Source organism: Trichechus manatus, unplaced genomic scaffold, assembly GCF_000243295.1.
Source record: "Trichechus manatus latirostris isolate Lorelei unplaced genomic scaffold, TriManLat1.0 scaffold00182, whole genome shotgun sequence".
NCBI classification, from domain to species: Eukaryota; Metazoa; Chordata; class Mammalia; order Sirenia; family Trichechidae; genus Trichechus; species Trichechus manatus.
In genome coordinates, this window is record NW_004444118.1 from 1,259,510 (window position 1) to 1,281,263 (window position 21,754).

A 21,754-nucleotide genomic window follows, 5' to 3' on the forward strand; every position below is an offset into this window, starting at 1 on the left:
AGAGACAGAAAAGGAGAAGACACCAAGACACACAGAGAAGAAGGCAATGTGAAGGCAGAGATCAAAGTGATGAGTCTACAGACCAAGGGACATCAAGGGCTGCTATCTGCCACCAGAAGCTGAGAGAGGCTTAGAATGGATTCCCACTCAGAGATCCGGAAGGAACCAACCCTGCTGACACCCTGATTTCAGGCTTCTGGCCTCCAGAACTGTGAGAGAATAAATATCTGTTGTTTTAAGCCAAGAAGTATGTGGTAATTTGTTATGGCAGCCCTGTGTTCCAAAACCCTCAAGCCCAATATGCTCATCTCTTAGAGTTCCATGCAGTTTCCAGCTCTAACTTTAAGATGCAGGATGAATGATCCAGTGGAGGGTTGCTGGACCCATATAAAATGTTATTGTTGTAGCTGGATGCCATCGAATCGATTCCGACTCATAGAGACCCCATGGGACACAGTTAAACTGCCCCATAAAGTTTTCTTGGCTATAATCTTTCCAGAAGCAAATCACCAGGTCTTTCTCCTGCAGAGCCACTGCATGAGTTCAAACCATCAGCCTTTCAGTTAACAGCCAAGCACTTAACCATTGCATCACGGGCTACTATACAAAATGTACCCAAGGAAGTATCATTAATAATAAAGTGGACAGAGTGACGTTTCCTTCTTTACTTTATAAATACCAACTGTTGCCACGTTAGGCACCAAGGCCTTTCATGACCTCCTTATTTAAAATGAAATTCCTCCCTCCCACACCCTGGCATTTCCTGCTCCCTTCTCTGCTTTATTCATCTCCCTAGGATTTATCACTTTCTAATCTATAATAAGAAGGCCCTGGGTGGTGCAAATGGGTAATGTGCTCTTCTGCAAACTAAATGGCTGCTAACTGAGTCCGCCCAGGGGCACTTCAAAAGAAAAGACTGGCCTTCAATATTGTACTGGGAGTCTTAGCCAGAGCAATCAATAAGTCAAGAAAGGGAAATAAAGGGTATCCGAATTTGAAAGGAAGAAGTAAAACTATCCCCATTAACAGATGACATGATCCTATACATAGAAAATCCTAGTGTTTCCACAAGAAAGTTATTGGACTAATAGAAGGATTCAGCAAAACTGGTAGGGTACAAGATCAACAAACAAAAATCAGCTGGGTTCCTCTACACTAACAAGGAGAAAAGGAAATCAAGAAAATAATAGTATTTACAATAGCCCCAAAAAAGATAAAATATCTAGGAATAAATCTAACCAGTGATGTTGTCTTAGTTACCTAGTGCTGCTATAACAGAAATACCACAAATAGGTGGCTTTAATAAACAAAACTTTATTTTCTCACAGTTTAAGAGGCTAGAAGATCGAATTCAGGGTGCTGGCTTTAGAGGAAAGCTTTCTCTCTGTCAGCTCCTGAGGAAGGTCCTTATCTCTTTGAACTTCTGCTCCTGGGCAATCTTCATGTAGCTTGGCATCTCTCTTCCCCTGTCTCTACTTACTCGCTTGTTTAATCTCTTTTATATCTCAGAAGAGACTGACTCAAGACACAGCCTTCACCAATCCTGTCTCATTAACACAACAAGACAACCCATTCCCAAGTGGGATTATAACCACAGGCATAGAGGTTAGGATTTACAACACATATTTTTGGGGGACACAATTCAATCCATAACATTCCATACCTTGGCCTCCCAAAACTTTCATGTTCCCCCAAAAAAATTCATGTTCTTGCCACATGCAGAACACACTCACCCCATCACATCATCTCAAAAGTTTTAAATCAATTCCAAGTCCAAAATCTCATCTTCTGAATCATCTAAATCAAATATGGGTGAGACTTTAGGCGTACTCCACCCTGGGGCAAAATTCCTCTCCATCTGTGAACCTGTGAAATCTAGACTATAAGTTATCTGTACATCTGTACAATGGTGGAACAGGCACATACATTTCCATTACAAATGGGAGAAATTGGAGGGAAAGAAGGGATAATGGGTACCAAGCAAGTCCAAAACCCAGCAGAACAATTTACATTAGCTCTCAAAGCTTGAAAATAATCCTCTGTTCTCTGAAACCATCTGGGCAATGGCCTTGATCTCCAGACTCTGGGTATTGGCCATGCTCTCTGGATTCTGAGTGGAGGCCACTCAGCCCTGGACTTTAGCTCTGCCTTCCAGGCCCAATGGCATGGCAACTCTGCTCCCTCGACTTTGAGCGGCCCCATTCTCCTAGTCCATCTGAGTGGCAACCCCATTCCCTCGGCCCTGGAAGTCCCCATTCTTCTGCCCCTTGGGCATAGCAGCCCCACCCCCTCAGCTTTGGGCAGCGGCCCCATCCTCTTGGCCAAAATGAATGGCATTTCCACACTCCGGAACCGAGATGATGAAAATCTGGCTCTTTGAAACCTAGGAGGCCATAGATGTACCCATTGAGACCCCAGAGGCCATGGCCCTACCCTTTGAGACCTCAGAGGCTGTGGCCCCACCCTTCGAGACTGAGGCAGCTCTGCTTCCCATGCTCCTTTCAACAGTTCTGCTGTTCTCCGAGCTGCTTCAGGGATTGTTTATTCTTTTCTTGGAGGACAACAGATGTAGCTCCTTTGGCCTTGTTTCCTGCCTGTAGAATTCCAAGAGGCAGACGGCATTCTTTCCTTTCATTCTTTTCTCTGTCCCCTTCCATCTAAACTGATGGGTTTTCTGCTGTGGTAGTTGGTTAGATCCATCAGTCACAAGCTTAATCTTTTCAACAAAGTATTGTGTACCCACATCCTTGGTGAACATTCTAGAGCACATGTCCTTAGTCTGTAAGATAGAATTTTCCAAATCTTTAAATTTTGTTTTCACTTTGCACAGTTCATTTTTAAGTCCATCTCTTTCCTCTCGAATTTTACTATAAGTGGCAAACAGAAACCATGTGGCCCCTTTAAGATCTTCCTTAGAAACCTCCTTAGCCAAATATCCAAGTTCATCACTTACAAGTTCTACCTTCCACCAAACATTTGAACATAATTCAGACAAGTTCTTTGCCACTGTATGAAAAGCATCACGCTTTCTCCTCTGTCCAATCACATGTTCATTATTTTCTTTTAAAGCCTCACCAGAAGCACATTTCTAGCAACATTCTGTTGTCCATGCCATATGTATTCCCTAAGACGATAGAAACGTTCTCTATAACTCTCCTCACTTCTTTATGAGCCCTCACCAGAATTGTCTTTGACATCCATAATTCTACCAACAGTCTCTTCAAAGCAATCTAGACTTTTATTATTAGGCACCTTAAAACTCTTCCAGCCTCCACCCATTACCTAATTCTAAAACCACTTCCACATTGTAGGTATTTGTTAGAGAAGCACCCCCAATTCTTGATGCCAAATTCTGTCTTGGTTATGTAATACTGCTATAATAGAAATAACATAAATAGGTGGCTTTAATAAACAGAAATTTATTTTCTCAGAGTTTACGAGGATAAAAGTCCAAATTCAAGGTGCCAGCTCTAGGGGAAGGCTTTCTTTCTTTGTCAGCTCTAGAGGAAGGTCCTTGTCTCTTTGCGCTTCTGTTCCTGGGTGATCTTCATATAGCTTGGTATCTCTCTTCCCCTGTCTCTACTTATTCACTTGCTTGCTTAATCTCTTTTATATCTCAAAAGAGATGCACTCAACACACATCCTTCACTAATCCTGTCTCATTAACATAACAAGACAACCTATTCCCAACTGGGATTATAACCACAGGCATAGAGGTTAGGATTTACATATATTTTGAGGGAGACACAATTCAATCCATAATAGATGTAAAGATTTATACAAGAAAAACTACAAAACACTACTGCAAGAAACCAAAAGAGACCTACATAAATGGAAAAACATTCCATGCTCATGGATTGGAAGATTTAACACTGTGAAAACATCAATACCACCAAAAATGATCTATAGATATAATGCAATCCAAATCCCAACAACATTCTTTAATGAAATGCAAAAACTTATCTCTAACTTTATATTGAAATGAAAGAAGCAATGAATAGCTAAGCAATATTGAAGAAGAACAAAGTAGGAGGTCTTACACGTATGGATCTCAAAACTTACTATACAGCCACAGTAATCAAAACAGCCTGCTAGTGGTTCAACAACAGACACGTAGGCCAATGGAACAGAATTAAGAACCCAGAAGTAAACCCATCCATCTGTGGGCAGCTGATCTTCAACAAAGGGTCAAAGTCCATTCAATGGGGAAGAAACAGTCTCTTTAACAAATGGTGCTGGCAAAACTGGATATCCATTTGCACAAAAATGAAACAGGATCCATACCTCACACCATACGCAAAAACTAACTCAAAATGGATCAAAGACCTAAATGTTAAAACTAAAGCTATAAAGTTCCTGGAAAATAATAATAAATAGGGACAAAACTAGGGGGTCCTAATTTTCCACATAAATACACTACCAAACACAACTAAAAATACACAAACAACAGATGATAATTAGACAACTGGGATCTTTTAAAAATTAAATATTTGTGCTCATCAAAAGACTTTACCAAAAGAATAAAAAGAGAACCTGAACAGACTGGGAAAAAATCTTTGGCAACAACATATCCGACAAGGGTATAATATCTAAAATACATAGAAAACTTCAACAACTCAACAACAAAAAGACAAACAATCCAATTAAAAAATGAGTAGAGGACATGAACCGACACTTCAACAAAGAGAACATTCAGGCGGCTAAGAAACACATGAAGAGATACTCGCAATCATTAGCCATTAAACCAAAAAAAAAAAAAAAGAAAAACCCACCGCCATCAAGTCAATTCCAACTCATAGCAACCCTGTAGGACAAAGTAGAACTGTCCCATAGGGTTTCCAGGAGCAGCTGGTGGATGTGAACTGCAGACCTTTTGGTAAGCAGCCAGGATTAGCCATTAGAGAGATTCAAATCAAAACTACAATGAGATACCATTGCCAAAAACGGCAATGATCAAAAAAACAGAAAACAACAAATGCTGGCAAGGTTGTGGGGAAACTGGAACACTTATACACTGCTGGTGGGACTGTAAAATGGTACAGCCACTATGGAAAACAGTATGGTGCTTCCTCAAAATGCTAGAAATAGAAATACTTTATGATCCAGCAATCCCACTCCTAAGTATACATTCTAGAGCTATAAGCACAGTGACACGAATATGCAGACCCATGTTCACTGCACATTATTCGCACTAGTAAAAAGATGGAAACAACCAAAGTGCCCGTAAGCAGATGGATGCATAAACAAATTGCGGTACATACGTACAATGAAGTGCTATGCAACTATAAAGAATAATGAGGAGTCCATGAAACATCTTATAACATGCATGAAACTGGAGGACATTATGCTGAGTGAAATAATTCAATCACAAAAGGACAAATATTGTATGGTCCCACTATTATAAAAAGTCAAGAATAAGTATACACACAGAAAGCAACGTTCTTTGATGGTTACCAAGGATGGGACGGGGAGGGAAGATGAATCACTTGCTAGATAGTAGACACTTGTTTTTTCTGAGGATGGGAAGGGCAATACACAATATGGGGAAAGTCAGCACAACACGACCAAAGTAAATGAAGACTGAGAGGTATGCAACAAAAAAAGGACAATTACAATAAATGTTATATAAAATTTTTCAACAACAGTGTTAACAATGAAAAAATATGTGCGTATATGTGTATAGGAAGATACATGTGAGTACATGCACATGCATATATAGGTGTACTTGTAGGTATAAAGATATACATGTTTGGATGTGCTACATATGTTGTTGTTAGGTCAGTTGTGTCAGTTCCAACTCATAGCAACCTATGTACAACAGAACGAAACCCTGCCTGGTCCTGCACCATCCTCACAATTGTTGCTATGCTTGAGTCCACTGTTGCAGCCACTGTGTCAATCCATTTCGTTGAGGGTCTTCCTCTTTTTCACTGACCCTCTACTTTACCAAGCGTGATGCTCTTCTCCAAGGACTGATCCCTCCTGATAACATGTCCAAAGTATGTGAGACAAAGTCTCACCATCCTTGCTTCTAAGGAGCACTCTGGCTGCACTTCTTCCAAGACAGACTTGGTCATTCTTCTGGCAGTCCATGATATATTTAATATTCTTTGCCAACACCATAATTCAAAGGCATCCATTCTTCTTCAGCCTTTCTTATTCATTGTCTAGTTTTCACATGCATATGTGGCAATTGAAAACACCACGGCTTAGGTCCGGCGCACCTTAGTCCTTAAAGTGACATCTTTGCTTTTTAACACTTTAAGGAGGTCTTCTGCAGCAGATTTGTCCAATACAGTGTTTGATTTCTGGACTACTGCTTCCATGGGCTGGTGGCGCAGGGATTAAGAGCTACAACTGCTAACCAAAAGGTCAGCAGTTCGAATCCACCAGCCACACCTTGGAAACCCTATGGGGAAGTTCTACTCTGTCCTATAGGGTCGCCATAAGTCAGAATTGACTCAACGGCAACAGGTTTCGTATTTTTCTTTTGGCTTCCATGGGCATTGATTGTGGGTCTAAGTAAAATGAAATCTGTGCTACATATATATTCATATATATAATAAAGCACATGGGGGGCACAGTTACAGAGACCTCCTAGACATAGCCAAACACCTCGTGGGATTGGTTCACTGGGTTAAAGGGTTTGGGACCATAGTCTTGTGGGAGAACTCAGTCAATTGGCATAACATAGTTCATAAAGACAATGTTCTACATCCTAGTTTAGTGAGTAGCATCTGGGGTCTTAAACACTTGTGAGCAGGCATCTAAGATACAACCATTGGTCTCTTCTCGTATAGAGCAAAAAGAATGAAGGAAACCAAAAACTCAAAGAAGAAACTAGTCCTCAGGACTAACAGCTCACACAAACCACAGCCTCTTCTACCTGAGACCAGAAGAACTAGACAGTGCCCGGCTACCACTACCTACAGTTCTGACCAGGGACACAAAAGAAGGTCCTGGATAGAATGAGATAAAAATGTAGAACAAAACTCAAATTCCTAAGAAACACTAGAGTTACTAGACTGATAGAGACTAGAGGAACCCCCAAGACTATCACCCTAAGATACCCTTTTAACTTGGAACTGAAGTCACTCCCTGAGGTTATGTTTCAGCCAAATAATAGATTGGCTTATAAAATAAACAATACCACCTGGGAGGAATGTGCTCCCTTAAACAATCAACTATATGAGACCAAACAGTCAACATTTACCTAAAAGGAAAGATGAGAAAGCAAGGAGGGGCAGGGGAGATAGATAAATATAAACAGAACAAACCAGGACTTTGAACTGGTGGTTTGTTCAAGTTCAAACCCCTGCTGATAATTTGCATTTCTAACAGGTGATGCTAGTGTTGCTGGTTAGGGACCAATTCTGAGAACCACTAGTAAAGCCAAACCAAAAACCAAACCCACTGCCACTGAGTCAATTCCAACTCATAGCGACCCTACAGGACGGAGTAGAACTGACTCAGAGTTTCCAAGGCTGTAAATCTTTACAGAAGCAGACTGCCACTACTTTCTCCCATGGAGCAGCTTTCCGGTTAGCAGCCAAGCACTTTAACCACTGTGCCACCAGGGCTCCTACTAGTAGAGCACTGGGTCTCAAAATTTATTATACAAAAGAATCACCTGGGGATCTTGTGAAAATGTAGATTCTTATTCAGTATATCTGGGGTACAAATGCAAATTCTCAGCAGGGGTTCAGACCAGAATGAAACTGTTCAAAGCCCTAGGACAAACAGAATGGGAATAATGAGAATGCTGACACATGGTGAAAATTCTAACCAATGTCACAGAACAATTAGTATAAAAATTGTTAAATGGGAAACTAATTTGCTGTGTAAACTTTCACATAAAACACAATAAAAACATTCAAAAATAATAAAAACGGTTAAAAAAATAACAGTAAATGGTTAACACACTCAGCTGCTAACCAAAAGGGTGACAGTTCAAGTCCACCCAAAGGCACCTCGGAAGAAAGGCCTGGTGATCTACATCTGAAAAATCAGCCACTGAAAACCCTATGGAGGACAGTCCTACTCTGACACACCTAGGGTCACGCTGAGTCAGAGTTGATTTGACGGCAACTGGTATCCAAATGTTCCCCAAGGACAACAGAGAATGGGAGAACTGCTGAGGACCAGCGACAGGGTGAGAAATTTGGGAGTTCCCTGTGCACCCCTTTCACAGGCAGCAGGAAGGCTTTCTTCACAAGGGTGCACAACACAGGGTCTTGGCTGTGAGTTTGAATCTGGCTCTTCCCAGAGTGGGCACCCTGGGGAACACACCCTGCTTCCAGGCCGTGTTACAGCCAGGCGGTTGGACAGAAAAATCTGCCAACTCTCCTCCCCCACAATAGCCCATCCCAGCCTGGAGACCCCTGGGATCCCCGAGTCCCAGAAACGAGAATCCCCGGGGTGAATGAGGGACATCCGGAAAACAAATGCCAGCTTCTCAAAAACAAGAGAGGCCTGTTCCCCGCTCTGAGGGTGTACAGATGAAGGAGAAAGGAATTCTCCCACAACACAAAGCCATTCTGCCCAAGGACAAGTGGCATATTGTCAGGGTCAGGCCGCAGGAGGCAGAGACTCAAGAGGGGACCCACCTTCACCAACAGCCTCCCGCGGCCATCCCAGTCCATCTGCAGGTCCTCCCTGTAGCTGAGGCGTACAGAGGCCATCACAGTGGGCTGGATGCGGAGGTCACCTGGAACCAAGAAGGGACAGGATATAAGCTGAGGTAGGGAGCAGGCAGGGTGGTGGCAGGCAGATGTATTGTGGGGTGGGCACAGATGGCGGTGTCTACAAGGCTTAAAAAGGTGTCAGGAGGAAGAGTGAGTAGGTTGGATATAGGGTAAACAGGGTTGCCTACGGAAGCCTCAGCATCCCTGCTGTAGCATGCTATTCCTCCTGCTGCCACAAGAGCGAAGCAGAGACTCTTGCATCCTTCACTTTAGCACATGTCCTAAAGGGATCTGTGCCTACCGTCGAACCCATGACACATGAGCATGGCTGGGCCCCTATGCCATTGCACACCACTTCCAGGCTGAGTTATTCAGTCCTCATGGCTGTGTGCACACGACTGTGTGCAAAGCTGAATATCGCAGTTCTCGTTGCTGTGGGAAGGTGGAGAAGAGACAGGAGGCATACCTCTTGCCCTGGAGGAAGGTACCATCTCATAGGGAGACACACACAGCATTAAATACACATGGACATGCTGTGTGCCCACCAGCCCAAGTTCGTCAGCTGTGTGCAATGCTATGAGAATCGGCCATGGAGTGGCTAGACCAGCTGGAAAGTAATCATGGAGAAGAGAGGAGGCATTTGAGACAGAGCCACTAGGAAGGGGAAGGTTGGGAGCTGTGCTGTGCAAAAGTGGTTTTGTTTTGACAGGGCATAGTGCAACCCATGCAGAGTCACTGGACAAGCAGGTTTTCCACAGGTCGCAGGGTTGCTTGGCCCTGCCCTGAGTGTCATCCTCTGCTCTAACTCATCACTAGTCATCCCCTGAGCCTCAGTCTCTCCTTCTTTTCCACCTCAAAGTAGAACCACCCTGCCCAACCTCCTACTGGCCCCGTTGGCTCAAGTCAAGTGAAAATCTTCTTGGCTCCCTTCTCCCCTCTGCATTCTCTCTCAAGCCTGGAGCAGCCTCCTCATCTCCAAGCATTCAGACACCTCCCTCCTCTCATCCTCTTCCTGCAGGACACCTTCCTGTCTTGCAGGGGTGCAGGCCAAGGATATCCACCCCCCCCTCCAACAGCAACTCTACATCACATTCACACAGAAGAGGGCAGGCCATCAGGGGATGGATGAAGCTGAGCAGAGGGGCGCTGTGGATGAGCTGATGGAGGAGGAGGGAGCTCACCTTGCAGGAAGGGGAGCTGGACGTCCTGGCCAGTTATGGTGACACCTCCCCCATGCTTCAGCTTCACGAGGCTGTTGTGCAAGAGGGGCAGCCGGACAGTGACTGAGCGGGTGCAGACAGCGTCAGGGTCATCGGCACACTGCCAAGGGGGGCATGCAAGAGTGTCATCACCACACCCTGCCATCTCAGAAAGCCTCTGAGAGCCTTCTCACATTGTGTAACTCCATTCTCACAGAACATTCTATGTGAACGGGGCTCCTAGAGTTGTGCAACAAGAATGCCCTAAGCCCAAGCCTCCCAAACCCGTTTCCTTCCTGGCCTGATCTTTTACAAGAACTCTAGGACTCTGGCTCATGCTTTTGCTTCTTGGGTCTATTGTTTCAAAGCTAATCAGGGTCTTTGATCTCAGGGTGAGCCCTACATGCTCTGTCTTCATCTTTGCTTCCTCATCTAGAGAAATATATATATACATACACACACACACATACATGTACATAAATATGTATATATAATATGTATGTATATCTATGTATATATGTATATGTGTATAAAAACTCATTGCTGTTGAGTGGATTCCAACTCATAGCAACTCTATAGGGGGTCCTGGTGGCACAGTGGTTAAGAGCTCGGCTGTTAATCAAAGGTTTCACAGTTCGAATCCACCAGGCACTCCTTGGAAACTCCATGGGGCAGTTCTACTCTGTCCTACAAGGTCGCTATAGTTGAAATGGACTCGACATCAATGGGTTTTTATATGTATATATGTGTGTATACACGCACATATACACACACACATACATGTACCATAGAGCTCAGTGAAGGAGATGGGCCCACCTTGTCCCCACTCTCATCATCTCCCAACCCCAAACAGCAGAGGTGCAGCCATGGGGGCAGCAGACTAGGCCTAAAGGTGATTCTTGGCTGTCAAGCTGACCTGCCCTGAGGAGGTTCTGTTGGCAGTACCTCCCTGTATCTAGAGGGAGGGCTGGGCTGGGCTTCTGAAAGAATGAGAGGCTAACTATAGTCTGGAAGAAGGGGCCTCCCTCCTGCACAGAAGTTACTGCCCATGTACCCCCCAGAGAGCTGCCCTCTTACCCTGGCAGCTACTCCAGCCACCTTGGGCTGCCCCCTGGCCGGCTGGGCTGGCAAAGCTCACCTGGACGGTTTCTATGACAATGGAAAAGGAGTGGTCCTCGCAGTCCCGGGCCAGCAGGTACTGGCAGACCCCACTGAAGGTGAAGTACCTGTTGTCAAAGCTCTTGAAGTGAGATTGTCCTGTGACCAGACACTCACCTGGAGAAATGCAGAGAAAAAGGAGGAAGAATGGGAGGAGAAGGGAAACCCTCCTGGTGGGGGCAAATCGGAATGCACATACGAGCAGGGAGCCCTCACACCAAAACTCCACGGATGTGTTCTACACTAGTCCTAACCAAAAGACTCCAAGTCAGTTCCAACTCCTACAACCATAAGATGTCAGCAGGATCATTGTCCATTTTATAGATGGGGAAGCTAAGGGAAGTGACTTACTCAAAGTCACGCTTGGTCAGTGGCAGATCTTAGACTAGAACCCACACCTCCTGACCCTGTGTCTACAGCTGCTGCCCCTCCTGCCAGGTTCTGTGCTTCCCACTGGGGTCAGGGGCCAGCCCAGCACAGGCGACAGCCTGGGAGCTGCAGAGTGCTCAGCTGGGGAGGGGCCTGTCAAAATGTACCACCTTCTCTGAATTGGGACTGTGATACTACCCCACCCCACCCAACCCTACTGTGGAGAGCTCTCTAAGACAGTCCCTAAAGGCAAGCAGGGGGGTAGGGGGAAGACACTCTCAGAGCTCAGCAGTGATGAGTGAAGGATTCCATCCTCGCCACCCCAGCTGAGGGGCGGCTCTAAGCCCTCCTCACAGGCAAGTCCATCTGTGACTTCAGCCAGGGCCAATGGGGGCCCAGGAGGCTAACTGCCCATGATCTCACCACTGCCCTGGCAGTACTGAGCTCTGCAGAGCCAGCTCCCAGCCCAGGCTGACACGTCTGTGGGTGGGGATGAGGACTCCCCTCCTTCACCCTGCAACTCAGAGCACTGAACTTGCCCCCAACACAACCACCATCATCCTCCCCCATAGCCCAGCCCAGGCCCTATACCTCTGGCCCAATACACCTCAGACCAGAGATACCACATCTGGGAAAGCTGCCCTCCCAGAGGAGGTCTCTGCAATGCCTCCAGTGATTCCCTATCAGCCCCACCCCAGCTCAGGGCAACCCCATCCCCGGGGCCACAATGGACCCATTGAAGCTGAACCAGCCATCTGGAGCCCTTCCCAACCTCCTTTATGTATTTCCTCTCTCTGTTCTCATCTTTGCCTTCTACTCCATATGAAAAGAAGTAGACATGCATACCATGGCAGTTCCATAAAGGAGAGGCCCTCTTTCCCTCCCACCCACTCTCGCCCTCCAAACAGCGGAGACTTGGTTCTCCATAGCACTGATCTAGCCTAAACCTAAAGTTCTCCCGGGAGAGTCCTACAGCCAATCCCATCTGGACCTATCTTTAAGGGCTGGGGCTGGGCCCTGTCACACAGCCAGGGGCTGCCCAGAGCCACAGCGGAGATTCCAGCTGCCCTCCTGTCAATGAGGGGCTACACAGACCCCCACCGCCCGCTGCCTTCATGCCCATCTTTGTGCTGACAGGCATGGTCAGGGGCAGGGCTAGACCGCACAGCTTTGGTCTAGGGGTGGTCCTGTCTATTTGGTAGTGTTTGGAGGAAGGGGTAGGGGAGTAGCCCTAGGCTGCTGGTAAGTATCCCTCTGCCTGGTCCCCAGAAAGGCTGATCCACTCCAGGATGGCATGGGCCAGGAGAGGAACTTAGGGGTAAGCAGGGAGGCCTGAGATCCTTCTCCTCAGTACCCTTAACACCTCATTGCCCCTCAAGAAAGGACAGAATGGGAATCATTGCTGGTGGAATTCAGGGCAGAATACACAACAAGAAAAAAGGTGCAGAGGTCATCCCAGCTGATTGTATGTGGGCTGGAATTCCAAACCCAGTGATTTCAGAGGAAAGCCTTTTTTAAAACGGTTGTTTTTCAGAAATCACCACCATTCTACAAACAGTTACAGTCACTGGTGTCAAATGTCTCGACTCTGTTGCAGTAGTAAACTGGGTGGGAATTCTTCCCCCAACCTTTCTCTGTTTTCTCAGGAGCACTCTTATCTGAGTAAGAAATTGGACCCCTATTATCTTTGACAATGCCCAGGAAAAGGGGGGTTCAGTGAGAAAATATACAAATATCCAAAAGCAAAATTGTCAGCTCTGGAATCTAATCCTCTAACCTGATTTCCTGCTCTGACTCCCACTGATTTGTGTTTCCAAGTTTCTCAAGAATCAGAAGCCTAAATATTACATTGTGCTTCTTATCTCCTTGGTACAATCGATGGACAGAGCTGCAGGCACAGGAAACCCAGGAACTCGGAGGATGAGCTGCTGGGTGGCAGCTGGTCACGGAGCTGGTACGTCAGCCAGAACTACAGGCCACACGGCAACGCTGACCAACCCTCTGCCCGGAGAGGACACCAAAGACAGCCCCAGTCCATCAGTCAGCAAAAGGCAGTCGTCGGTGGGCAATGAGTCGTTGGTGAATGAATGAAAAGCAGGTGACCCTTAGAATACCATTCAAAGTAGAACATCCAGCAATTAAAGCAGATCCACTCCTACAAGCATAAAGATCCTCCCTCATGAAAAAAATAAATGTCTCATCTGATGGAGGCATATTACTGCTTCTAATCACACCACCACCACCTCCCTTTTTTTTTTCCACAGTAAGTGAGTCCTTTACAAGCGGCTGCTCTGTACAGATCACTGTCTTCCACTCTTTCCCATGCAGCATACACAAATACCAGCCCACAGGCTTTTAGCAAAGCAGCTCAGACTTCCTGCTGATGCAAATTTTCAGCAAAGCCTGCCTCTAAATTACAACATAACCTCAACCAAGTTTACAAGTACATTTCTAAGTGCCCTGTGGCTACCATCTCCTTTGTTGTTCCTGTAAGGTGCTCATTCTTATTCTCCATTTTACAAATGAGGAAACTAAGGCAGAGGAGTTAAAGAACTCACCCAAGGTCCCAAAACAGTCAGCAGGGATTTAAACCTGAGGAGCCTTGGTGGCACAACAGTTGAGTGCTTGGCTGCTAACTGAAAGCCTGGCAGTTCAAATCTACCCAGTGGCTCTGTGGGAGAAAGACCTGGCCATCTGCTTCTGTAAAGATTACAACCTAGAAAACCCTATGGGGCAGTTCTACTCTGTCCCATGGAGTCACTATGAATCAAAATCAACTTGACAGCACCTAACAACAACAAGAAATCTGGCTCCAGAGCCCAAAGCACTTGACACCACCCCATACTGCCTCACAATGGGCTCCTACCTCTGCTCAGACGCCTGATTTCTTCAGGGCCATGCCTGATGTTATTCTGACCCTGGGCACACACGGGCACATGCCAAGGGACAGAGACACAATGGGTCTGCATATAGAGACTGGGGGAGGAACATGTTGGATGTAAAAGGAGATACCTTGCCCCGGCCTGAAGGGAGTCTGGTATGACACCAGAAGACCCAACATGGGCCAAGGCAAGCCATGGGACACTTCCCATGAACCTGGGGAGTCAGAACCCCCATTCGAACCCTGGGTACCTGGGAACACACACTCAGATGGGAGAGGCATCTGCCCTGATTCACTCATCACTGCATCTGTTGACCAAAGATGCAGGTTTATCTTCCTCCCTGTGAGCTTCAGAACAGAGCTTGGATTCCAAAGCCGAATTACAGGGCCGTTTTAGAATCCATCAGAAATTATCTGAACAGCGAGAGACAGCTCTATTCCAAAGCCTTCCCTCCAACCAACCCAGGCAGGTCGACAAGCTCCCACACCACCACGCTCCAGCACTGTCTTACTCTCCTGCTCCACCCGCCCGAGCCATACCCCTGCCTCATACCACCCCTCCCACTCCCTGCTCCTTTGGACATATGCCTGTGTCTCCATCATTCTCCAACCCTGCTTAACCAAACAGCTACCTCTGTGCTCTACAAAGACGATAACAGTTGACATTTACTGAATGCTTACTGTGTGTCAAGTAACAACAGCCACGTGATGAAACTCCTGTTATTAGCCCTACTTTACAGATTAGGAAACTGAGGTTTCAAATGATTAAACACTTTGCCAAAAGTCACACAGCTGGTAAGCAGGCTGAGTTCTGAGTTCAGAGCTCATGCTCAGAACCCCCATACCATGCCAGCTTTATAGGTTCATAGGATTGGGGCCACAAATGAAAAGCCCTCCACTCACATCTTCTCAGCTCTAGAAAAGTACTTTCCACACTCTTCCACTAGGAGTTTGAAATTCTTTAACAAGAGATTTATTTGTTTGAGCAAAAGTCCCTATTAACAGGCACACTCCTTTCACAGTAACCCTAACCAAACATTTATAGTTCAATGGGAACTAAATTACAGAGCTTCTCTGGGCAGTGCTTTTACAGAGGAGGGGAAGAGGTGCTTGGGGTTATGAAACGGAAGTCTGCAGGCTGAGGAAACCACAATTTTGCCTGAGGCTTCCCTAATTCCTACCCAGTGAGTAGAGGTGTAGCAGTCCCCTGGGTGGTGCAAACAGTTAACAGAAATGTTGGCAGTTTGAATTCACCCAGAGATACCTCGGAGGAAATACCTGTTGATCCATTCGCAAAAGATCACGGCCATTGAATACCCTATGGAGCACAGCTCTACTCTGAAACACATGAGGTCACCATGAGTGGAAGTGGACTCAACAGCAACTGGTTGGTTGGTTGGTTGGCTGGTTGGCTGGCTGGTTAAGTAGAGGTATGCAGGAAGCAAAGGAGGCCTAACAGAGCACATCACAGTAAACTCCAGCCCCTCCCTAAATAGACTACTGCTCTCCTAGGCTCTTCCTCCTCCCTCCCACTACCCACTACCCACACTCTCTGTGCTAGGCAGCCTCTAAGATGGCCCTGATGGTCCCTATCTCCTGTATGCAAGTCTTCATGTAATTCCCTCCCCTTGAGTGGGGACTGGACTTGTTCACTTGTGTTACCTCAGAGATTGGGTTTTTAAAAGACGGTGGCTCCTATCTTGGGTGCCCTCTCTCATTTTAGATCACTTGCCCTAGAGGAAGCCATCTCATGTCATGGAGGCAGGCCTGTGGAGAGGACCACATGGTGAGGGACCAAGGCCTACCAACAGCCACATGAGTGAGCTTGGAAGTAGATGGCCTTCATTCCCAGTAGAGCCTTCAGATAAGGCCACAGCCCCAGCCAACAGCTTGACTGCAACTTCTTGAGAGATTTTGGGCCAGAGTCAGCCAGCTAAGGCACATCCAGATCCCAATGCACAGAAACTGCAGTATAATAAATGTTTGTTGTTTAAATTGCTAAGTTTTGGGAGTAATCTGTTAAATAGCAATAGATAACCAATACACTCCCGTCTTGTTCCAAAGAATCAAAACCCGGCTCTGTATTTCTAAAACTCAAAATGTCAACTCCTCCAGGGGCTGCAGAGAACCCTGGACAGCTCTCTGCCTTACTAGAAAAGCCAAGCATATCCCCTTCCAGAACCTTCCTGTCCACTCTTCCCACCAGAAGTGCTATCTGCAATTATCACAGTGGGGGCATCAGACAGGCCCACTGGCAGCTGAACCATGGCAAGGTGTAGAAATATGCCCATGTGTCATGACAGAAATGGACTGGGAGGCAACAATCAACTAAACTGCAGAATTAAAGAAAGAGGGTCAGAGCCAAGGCTTTGAGAACGCAGAGCAAGAGGTTAGTGGTTTCACTGGCAAAATATCAAACCACTCAGTAGACCACAGAGTTGAAATTGATTACCTCCCATCAGGACATCAGGAGAATGTCTTGCATTCTTAATGAGGTGGTCTTCTAGATTTTGAATAGAAGGTCAGGGATCATATTGTCTGTCCCAGACTAAGCATTCCACCATGTACACAGTGGGTATTCAAATAGTTGTTGGACGAGTGGACAGATGGATGGATGGATGGGTGGGTGAGTGCATGGATGCGGGGGGAGGAATGGATGGATGGATGGATGGCCCTCCTTACCATAAGTGGTTGTTAAGAATCCCTAATCTGGTAGTCAATCTGACAAAACACAATAAACCAAGTTCCCAATTCCATCAACTGTGGACCATAGATCTTATACAATGAACAATGATGTATTTAGATATTAAAAGTTTTTTAAAGATTGATTGCAGCAACCTCTTATGTCTTTCAGAGGGTTCTTTAGGTCTTTCACAGGGTATGATTATGCTAAATTGAAGCATGGATATCACTTCCAAGGGCAATCTTTATCCTTCATGTTTCCTTCAAGGATTGCACAGAAGATAAACTGGCTGGTTGGTCCATCCCTGGGACAGACTAATTGACTTAGCCTTATTGACCACTTCCCATCTACTTCCAGATTTTTCCCAGTGTAGGGGGCACAGGAGAAGGTCCTGAGTGACTCTAAAGGCTTTAATCCACAGACCCCAAATATGATCCCAGGTAGCCAAGTCTAATCCCCACCAAAGCCAATGTGGCCTCTTCAGACCAAGAGGGGAGCCCCTCATCTAGGTGTTTGTCCTACAGTTTTGTACTGCACTCTGTAAGCACGGGGGCCCACAAAGTTTTATCTAAGCTGAAGCTGAGCTGGGCTTTAACTAAGGGGGGGAGCCTCTCCTGAGCTCATGAAAAGATGGCAAAGATCCTCTTGAAAACAAATGGATCAAGAATTAGGAAAAACAGGAAAAATAAGGGCAAAGGTAGGAGTAAGGCAGTTGTGTGTTTGAGTCCTAGCTCGGCCTCTTAGCAGCTGTGTGACTTATGGCAAGTTATTTAACCTCTCTGGGTCTTTTTCCTCTTCTGTCAAATGAGAATAAATAGTACCTGCCTCATAGGTTGTTATGATGAGGTAACACAGATAAAGTGCTTAGCACAGAGTCCAGCACATAGTAAATACCATGTTAGTTACCATAAAGGTGAAAAGCCATCAGGAGAAGAGCTAGGGTCACTGGGGAGTGAGGCAGAAGGGGACTTAGAATGAGCAAAGTTTTCAGTAAATAGAATAGGGTTGGCACCAAACACAGGGGAAAGTGAAGGACAGAGATTTTAAGACAATTTTTCCTAAACACATTTCCCAGGGCAGGGACAGGGCTGGGAGAATCCTTTGGTGACCTGGTTTTCTTAGTTCTTGGAATATGCTAAAGCCTTCATATCACGCATTCCAGAAAGTTCCATTAAAACTCACTTCAGGCGTAGAAACTTACCAGCCCCTTCTTCCTCTTAATTTTCCAAAGAATTTGAGTTCCCTTTACTTAGTCAGTCATGACCTTACAGGCCTTGCAGCTCATTCAGCCTTGATCTTTAAGCAAACAGGTGATGAGAAAAGAACAAAACCTGAGCCCAGGTGCATTCTCCCCTTTCCTCTACTGCAGGGCTCCCCTCCTCTGGCCCTTGAGCAAGTTAGCACAACTGCTGTCTGAAACCCGAGCTATGGTCAGGTGGTTGCAATGGGGCCTTCTTCCCCCTGCCTTGATGTGTGGCCTCTCTGTCTAGTAAGGGAGGACACACCTCTCCATTCAGAGAAGAGATGGAAGGAGCAAAAAGTCACCTACCTGGGCATTCTTCATTGCTGCAGATCCACAGGCTATTTCGGCAAATGCTGTTGAAAAGAGAAGCACGTGTCATTGGTAGAGCTGCAAACAGGGTTTTTTCCATTGCTGTCAGGTCGATTCGAACTCATGGCAATGCCATGCATTACAGAGTAAAACTACCCCATGTTGTTGTCTGGGCTGTAGTCTTTACAGAAGCAGATCACCAGGCCTTTCTTTCATGGCACCACTGGGTGAATCTGAACTGCCAACCTTCAGGTTAGCAGTTGGGTACAAACCATTTCCGCCACCTGGGAACCTAAATCCAGGCTACATGAATGGATTTAAAGCTCACAACAGATACCACAGCGCCCAAAGGAAAAGGACTTGGGAAAAGAAAGGAGCTGATGCTAGAGGACTGTTTATGAGGCTAAAGCTGTGCAGCACAGGGCTTTGGCTGCAAAGGAATCTTGGAGACATTGCCAAGGGGAAGAAACCCTGATGCAGAAGAAGAAAGAATACTTAGGAGATAATAACGTCTCTGAAAAATCTACCCAGGCACTAAGAACTCAAATTTCTATCCCCACAATCAGCCAGTGGAATAGAACAAGGGAGAGATGCTGAAAGGGGAAATGCCAAGAACCATGTTGGGCAGCTGACTGAGACTCAATGCAGGCTGAGTAGTGCTGAAGCCTACCCAGCAGGGAAAGACAGCAAAGGGAAGAGGCCTGGAAATGAAACCAGAAGTTATTTTCCCAGGTGCACAGAGGGCAGGCAAACCTAGCCACAGCAAACATTCAAGGGGAATTCTTGAGAAGATGACTTGAGGTAAGCAGAGACAGGGGTGCAGGCTCCTAGTCAATCTGCATGTCTTCCTACTAGGCACTGCTGCTTTCTAAAAAAAAAAACAAGTTGCCATTGAGTCGATTCTGACTCATGGCAACCCCACGTGTGTCAGAATAGAACTGTGCTCCACAGGGTTTTCAATGTCTGATTTTTTTGGAAATAGGTTGCTAGACCTTTCTTCCAAGGGACCTCTGGGTGGATTGAACCTCCAACATTTCATTTCGCAGCTGAGCACATTAACCGTTTGCACCACCAAGGCACTCCCTGTTGTTGTTGTTAGCTGCCATTGAGTGGATCCCCAACTTATGGCTACTCTATGTAAAATGTAACCAGACCATTGTGATACATAGGGTTTTCACTGGATGATTTTTTGAAGTAGATCGCCAGGCCTTTCTTCCTGCTCTGTCTTAGTCTGGAAGCTCCACTGAACCTGCATCACAGCAACACAAAAGCCTCCACTGACAGATGCATAGAGTCTATGACTGAGGAGAATTGGCTGGGAATCAAACCCTGATCTCCCGAATAGGAGGCAAGGATTCTGCCACTGAACCACTAGTGCCCTCTAAGGACCCTCTGCTGTTGTTGTTGTTGTTAGGTGCCATAGAGTCAACTCCAACAACTCACAGCAACCCCACGTGACAGAGCAGAACTGCCCTATAGGGTTTTCTTGGCTGTAATCTTTACGGGAGCAGATCGCCTGGTCTCTTCCCCTCGAAGCCAATGGGTGCGTTAGAACTACCAACCTTTTGGTTAGCAGCTGAGCCCTTAACCACCGTGCCATGCCCACCTATTAAAAGATTTCAAGTAGAGAAGGAAACTCATGCTGCTTGGTGACTGTTGTATAGTCCGTCTTCAGGGAGAGAAAATCATGTTTTACAATATAGTTTGTGGAGAAAGCTAGAGCTGTGGTTTGTATGTAAATGATCTTCACTTCTTGACCGCCCCCATCCTCCAGGCATAGCTGTAATATAATCCTTGGCTCTTCATTGCTGACTTCAGTGCCCTTTACCAACCCCAAATCTCAGTCTATTCTCCCTCAGCCCAGGCCAGGCCCTGTCCCACCTGCAGCTGTCCCTATTGCACCAGCGTACCCTCCCAAAGCCCGTGGCCTGCTCTCTCAGCCCACACTGTGCAGTCCCAATTACCAGGTGTTGCAGTCTTGCGAGAGGGAGGATCCTGGAGGGTACCACTTCCCAGAATGCACACAGGAACAATCAGCGCGCTCCACACAGTGACCTTCATCAAGTAGCTGCCCCTCTGGGTTCAAGGGCACCAAAGCAAAGGTCTTAATATTATCATCGTCATTACTCATCTCACAAGTATATAATCCCCACAGGCAGTCAGTTTAGGGCTTCTTCCAGAAAACTCAAAGAAGTTCTGTGATGTTTACCTTTCACATTAATCAATATGAGGGAGAGGGATTATTCATGCCCATTCTACAGATAAAGAAATTCAGAAAAGAGTTTTGTTCAAGGTCATCCAGTAGGGAAGTCATGAGTCTAGGCTTAGGGTTTCTTCCAGGACACTCAAAGAACTTTCACACTAATGCAGTGTGGGGAAGTGGGAGAGGATTAGAAATCTCCATTCTTCAGATGAAGAAATGGGGAAGAGAATTTTGTTCAATGCCGTCCAGTACGGAGTCCTGAGTCCAAACACACAGGACTCACTCTCAGTAATTAAACAGGGTTTTCCACCAAAGCTCACAAAGTCTCTCTTGAGAAAGACTTTCTAGTGCACAGCTCTTTTTCAGCTGAGTTCATATGGAAAACTCAGGAAGCACTTTTAAACATCTCTCCCAGACTGGTTCCCTGCCACCTAACTGGGAAAACAAAATTGCAGCTCAGATTGGGCCATGTGCTACCCAAACAAAGTCACCACTGGACCCCAGATCATCCTTCTAGTTCCCTAGACAGAAGTGCTTTCAGGGACACAGTACAACAGGAAAACATAAATTAAAAACAAATACCAGCTCAATCCTGATCACTCTGCACAAAGACTTTCAAAAAATAAATAGAAGGCCTCTGATTTCAGCAGTGGGGAACAAACACAAGTGGCCTTCATCTTGCCTCCCAAAGCCAAGGGCACTGGCAAGGTCTCAGGTTTGTAAATAAAGTGGTAAGTTTATTACCAGGGCAGCTGCAGCCGTCCACGCATTGCTCCTGACACACTTCATTGATGTGCAGGCTCTGGCAAGTTCTGGTGCAAGGGGACACACACTCCTTATACTCCATGCCAGCAGGGCATGCTGGTCCTAAAACAAAAAGCCAAAGTCATTTCCCCAAGAGCAGTTCCCCTCAAGTGCAGCATCCTACAAAACACACCATATTTGGAGCCTCCTTGCCCCCTTTGGCTGCTTTAGAGGCCATCTCTACCCCAATGGCCAACACGCCCCATTGAGGCTCCCCACTG

General features: G+C 46.1%; 1 protein-coding gene across 1 annotated transcript in view; it reads right to left on the reverse strand.

The window, feature by feature from the left end:
• VWF (von Willebrand factor) overlaps positions 1 to 21,754 on the reverse strand; it is a 197,875-nt gene that overhangs the window by 131,198 nt on the left and 44,923 nt on the right. The window contains exons 7-12 of the mRNA XM_023741484.1: positions 21,474 to 21,596; positions 20,491 to 20,602; positions 18,524 to 18,570; positions 11,022 to 11,158; positions 9,866 to 10,004; positions 8,607 to 8,707 (exon numbers count right to left, since the gene is read on the reverse strand). Coding sequence (XP_023597252.1) covers positions 8,607 to 8,707; positions 9,866 to 10,004; positions 11,022 to 11,158; positions 18,524 to 18,570; positions 20,491 to 20,602; positions 21,474 to 21,596 — 659 coding nt within the window. The remainder of the gene's footprint in view (positions 1 to 8,606; positions 8,708 to 9,865; positions 10,005 to 11,021; positions 11,159 to 18,523; positions 18,571 to 20,490; positions 20,603 to 21,473; positions 21,597 to 21,754) is intronic.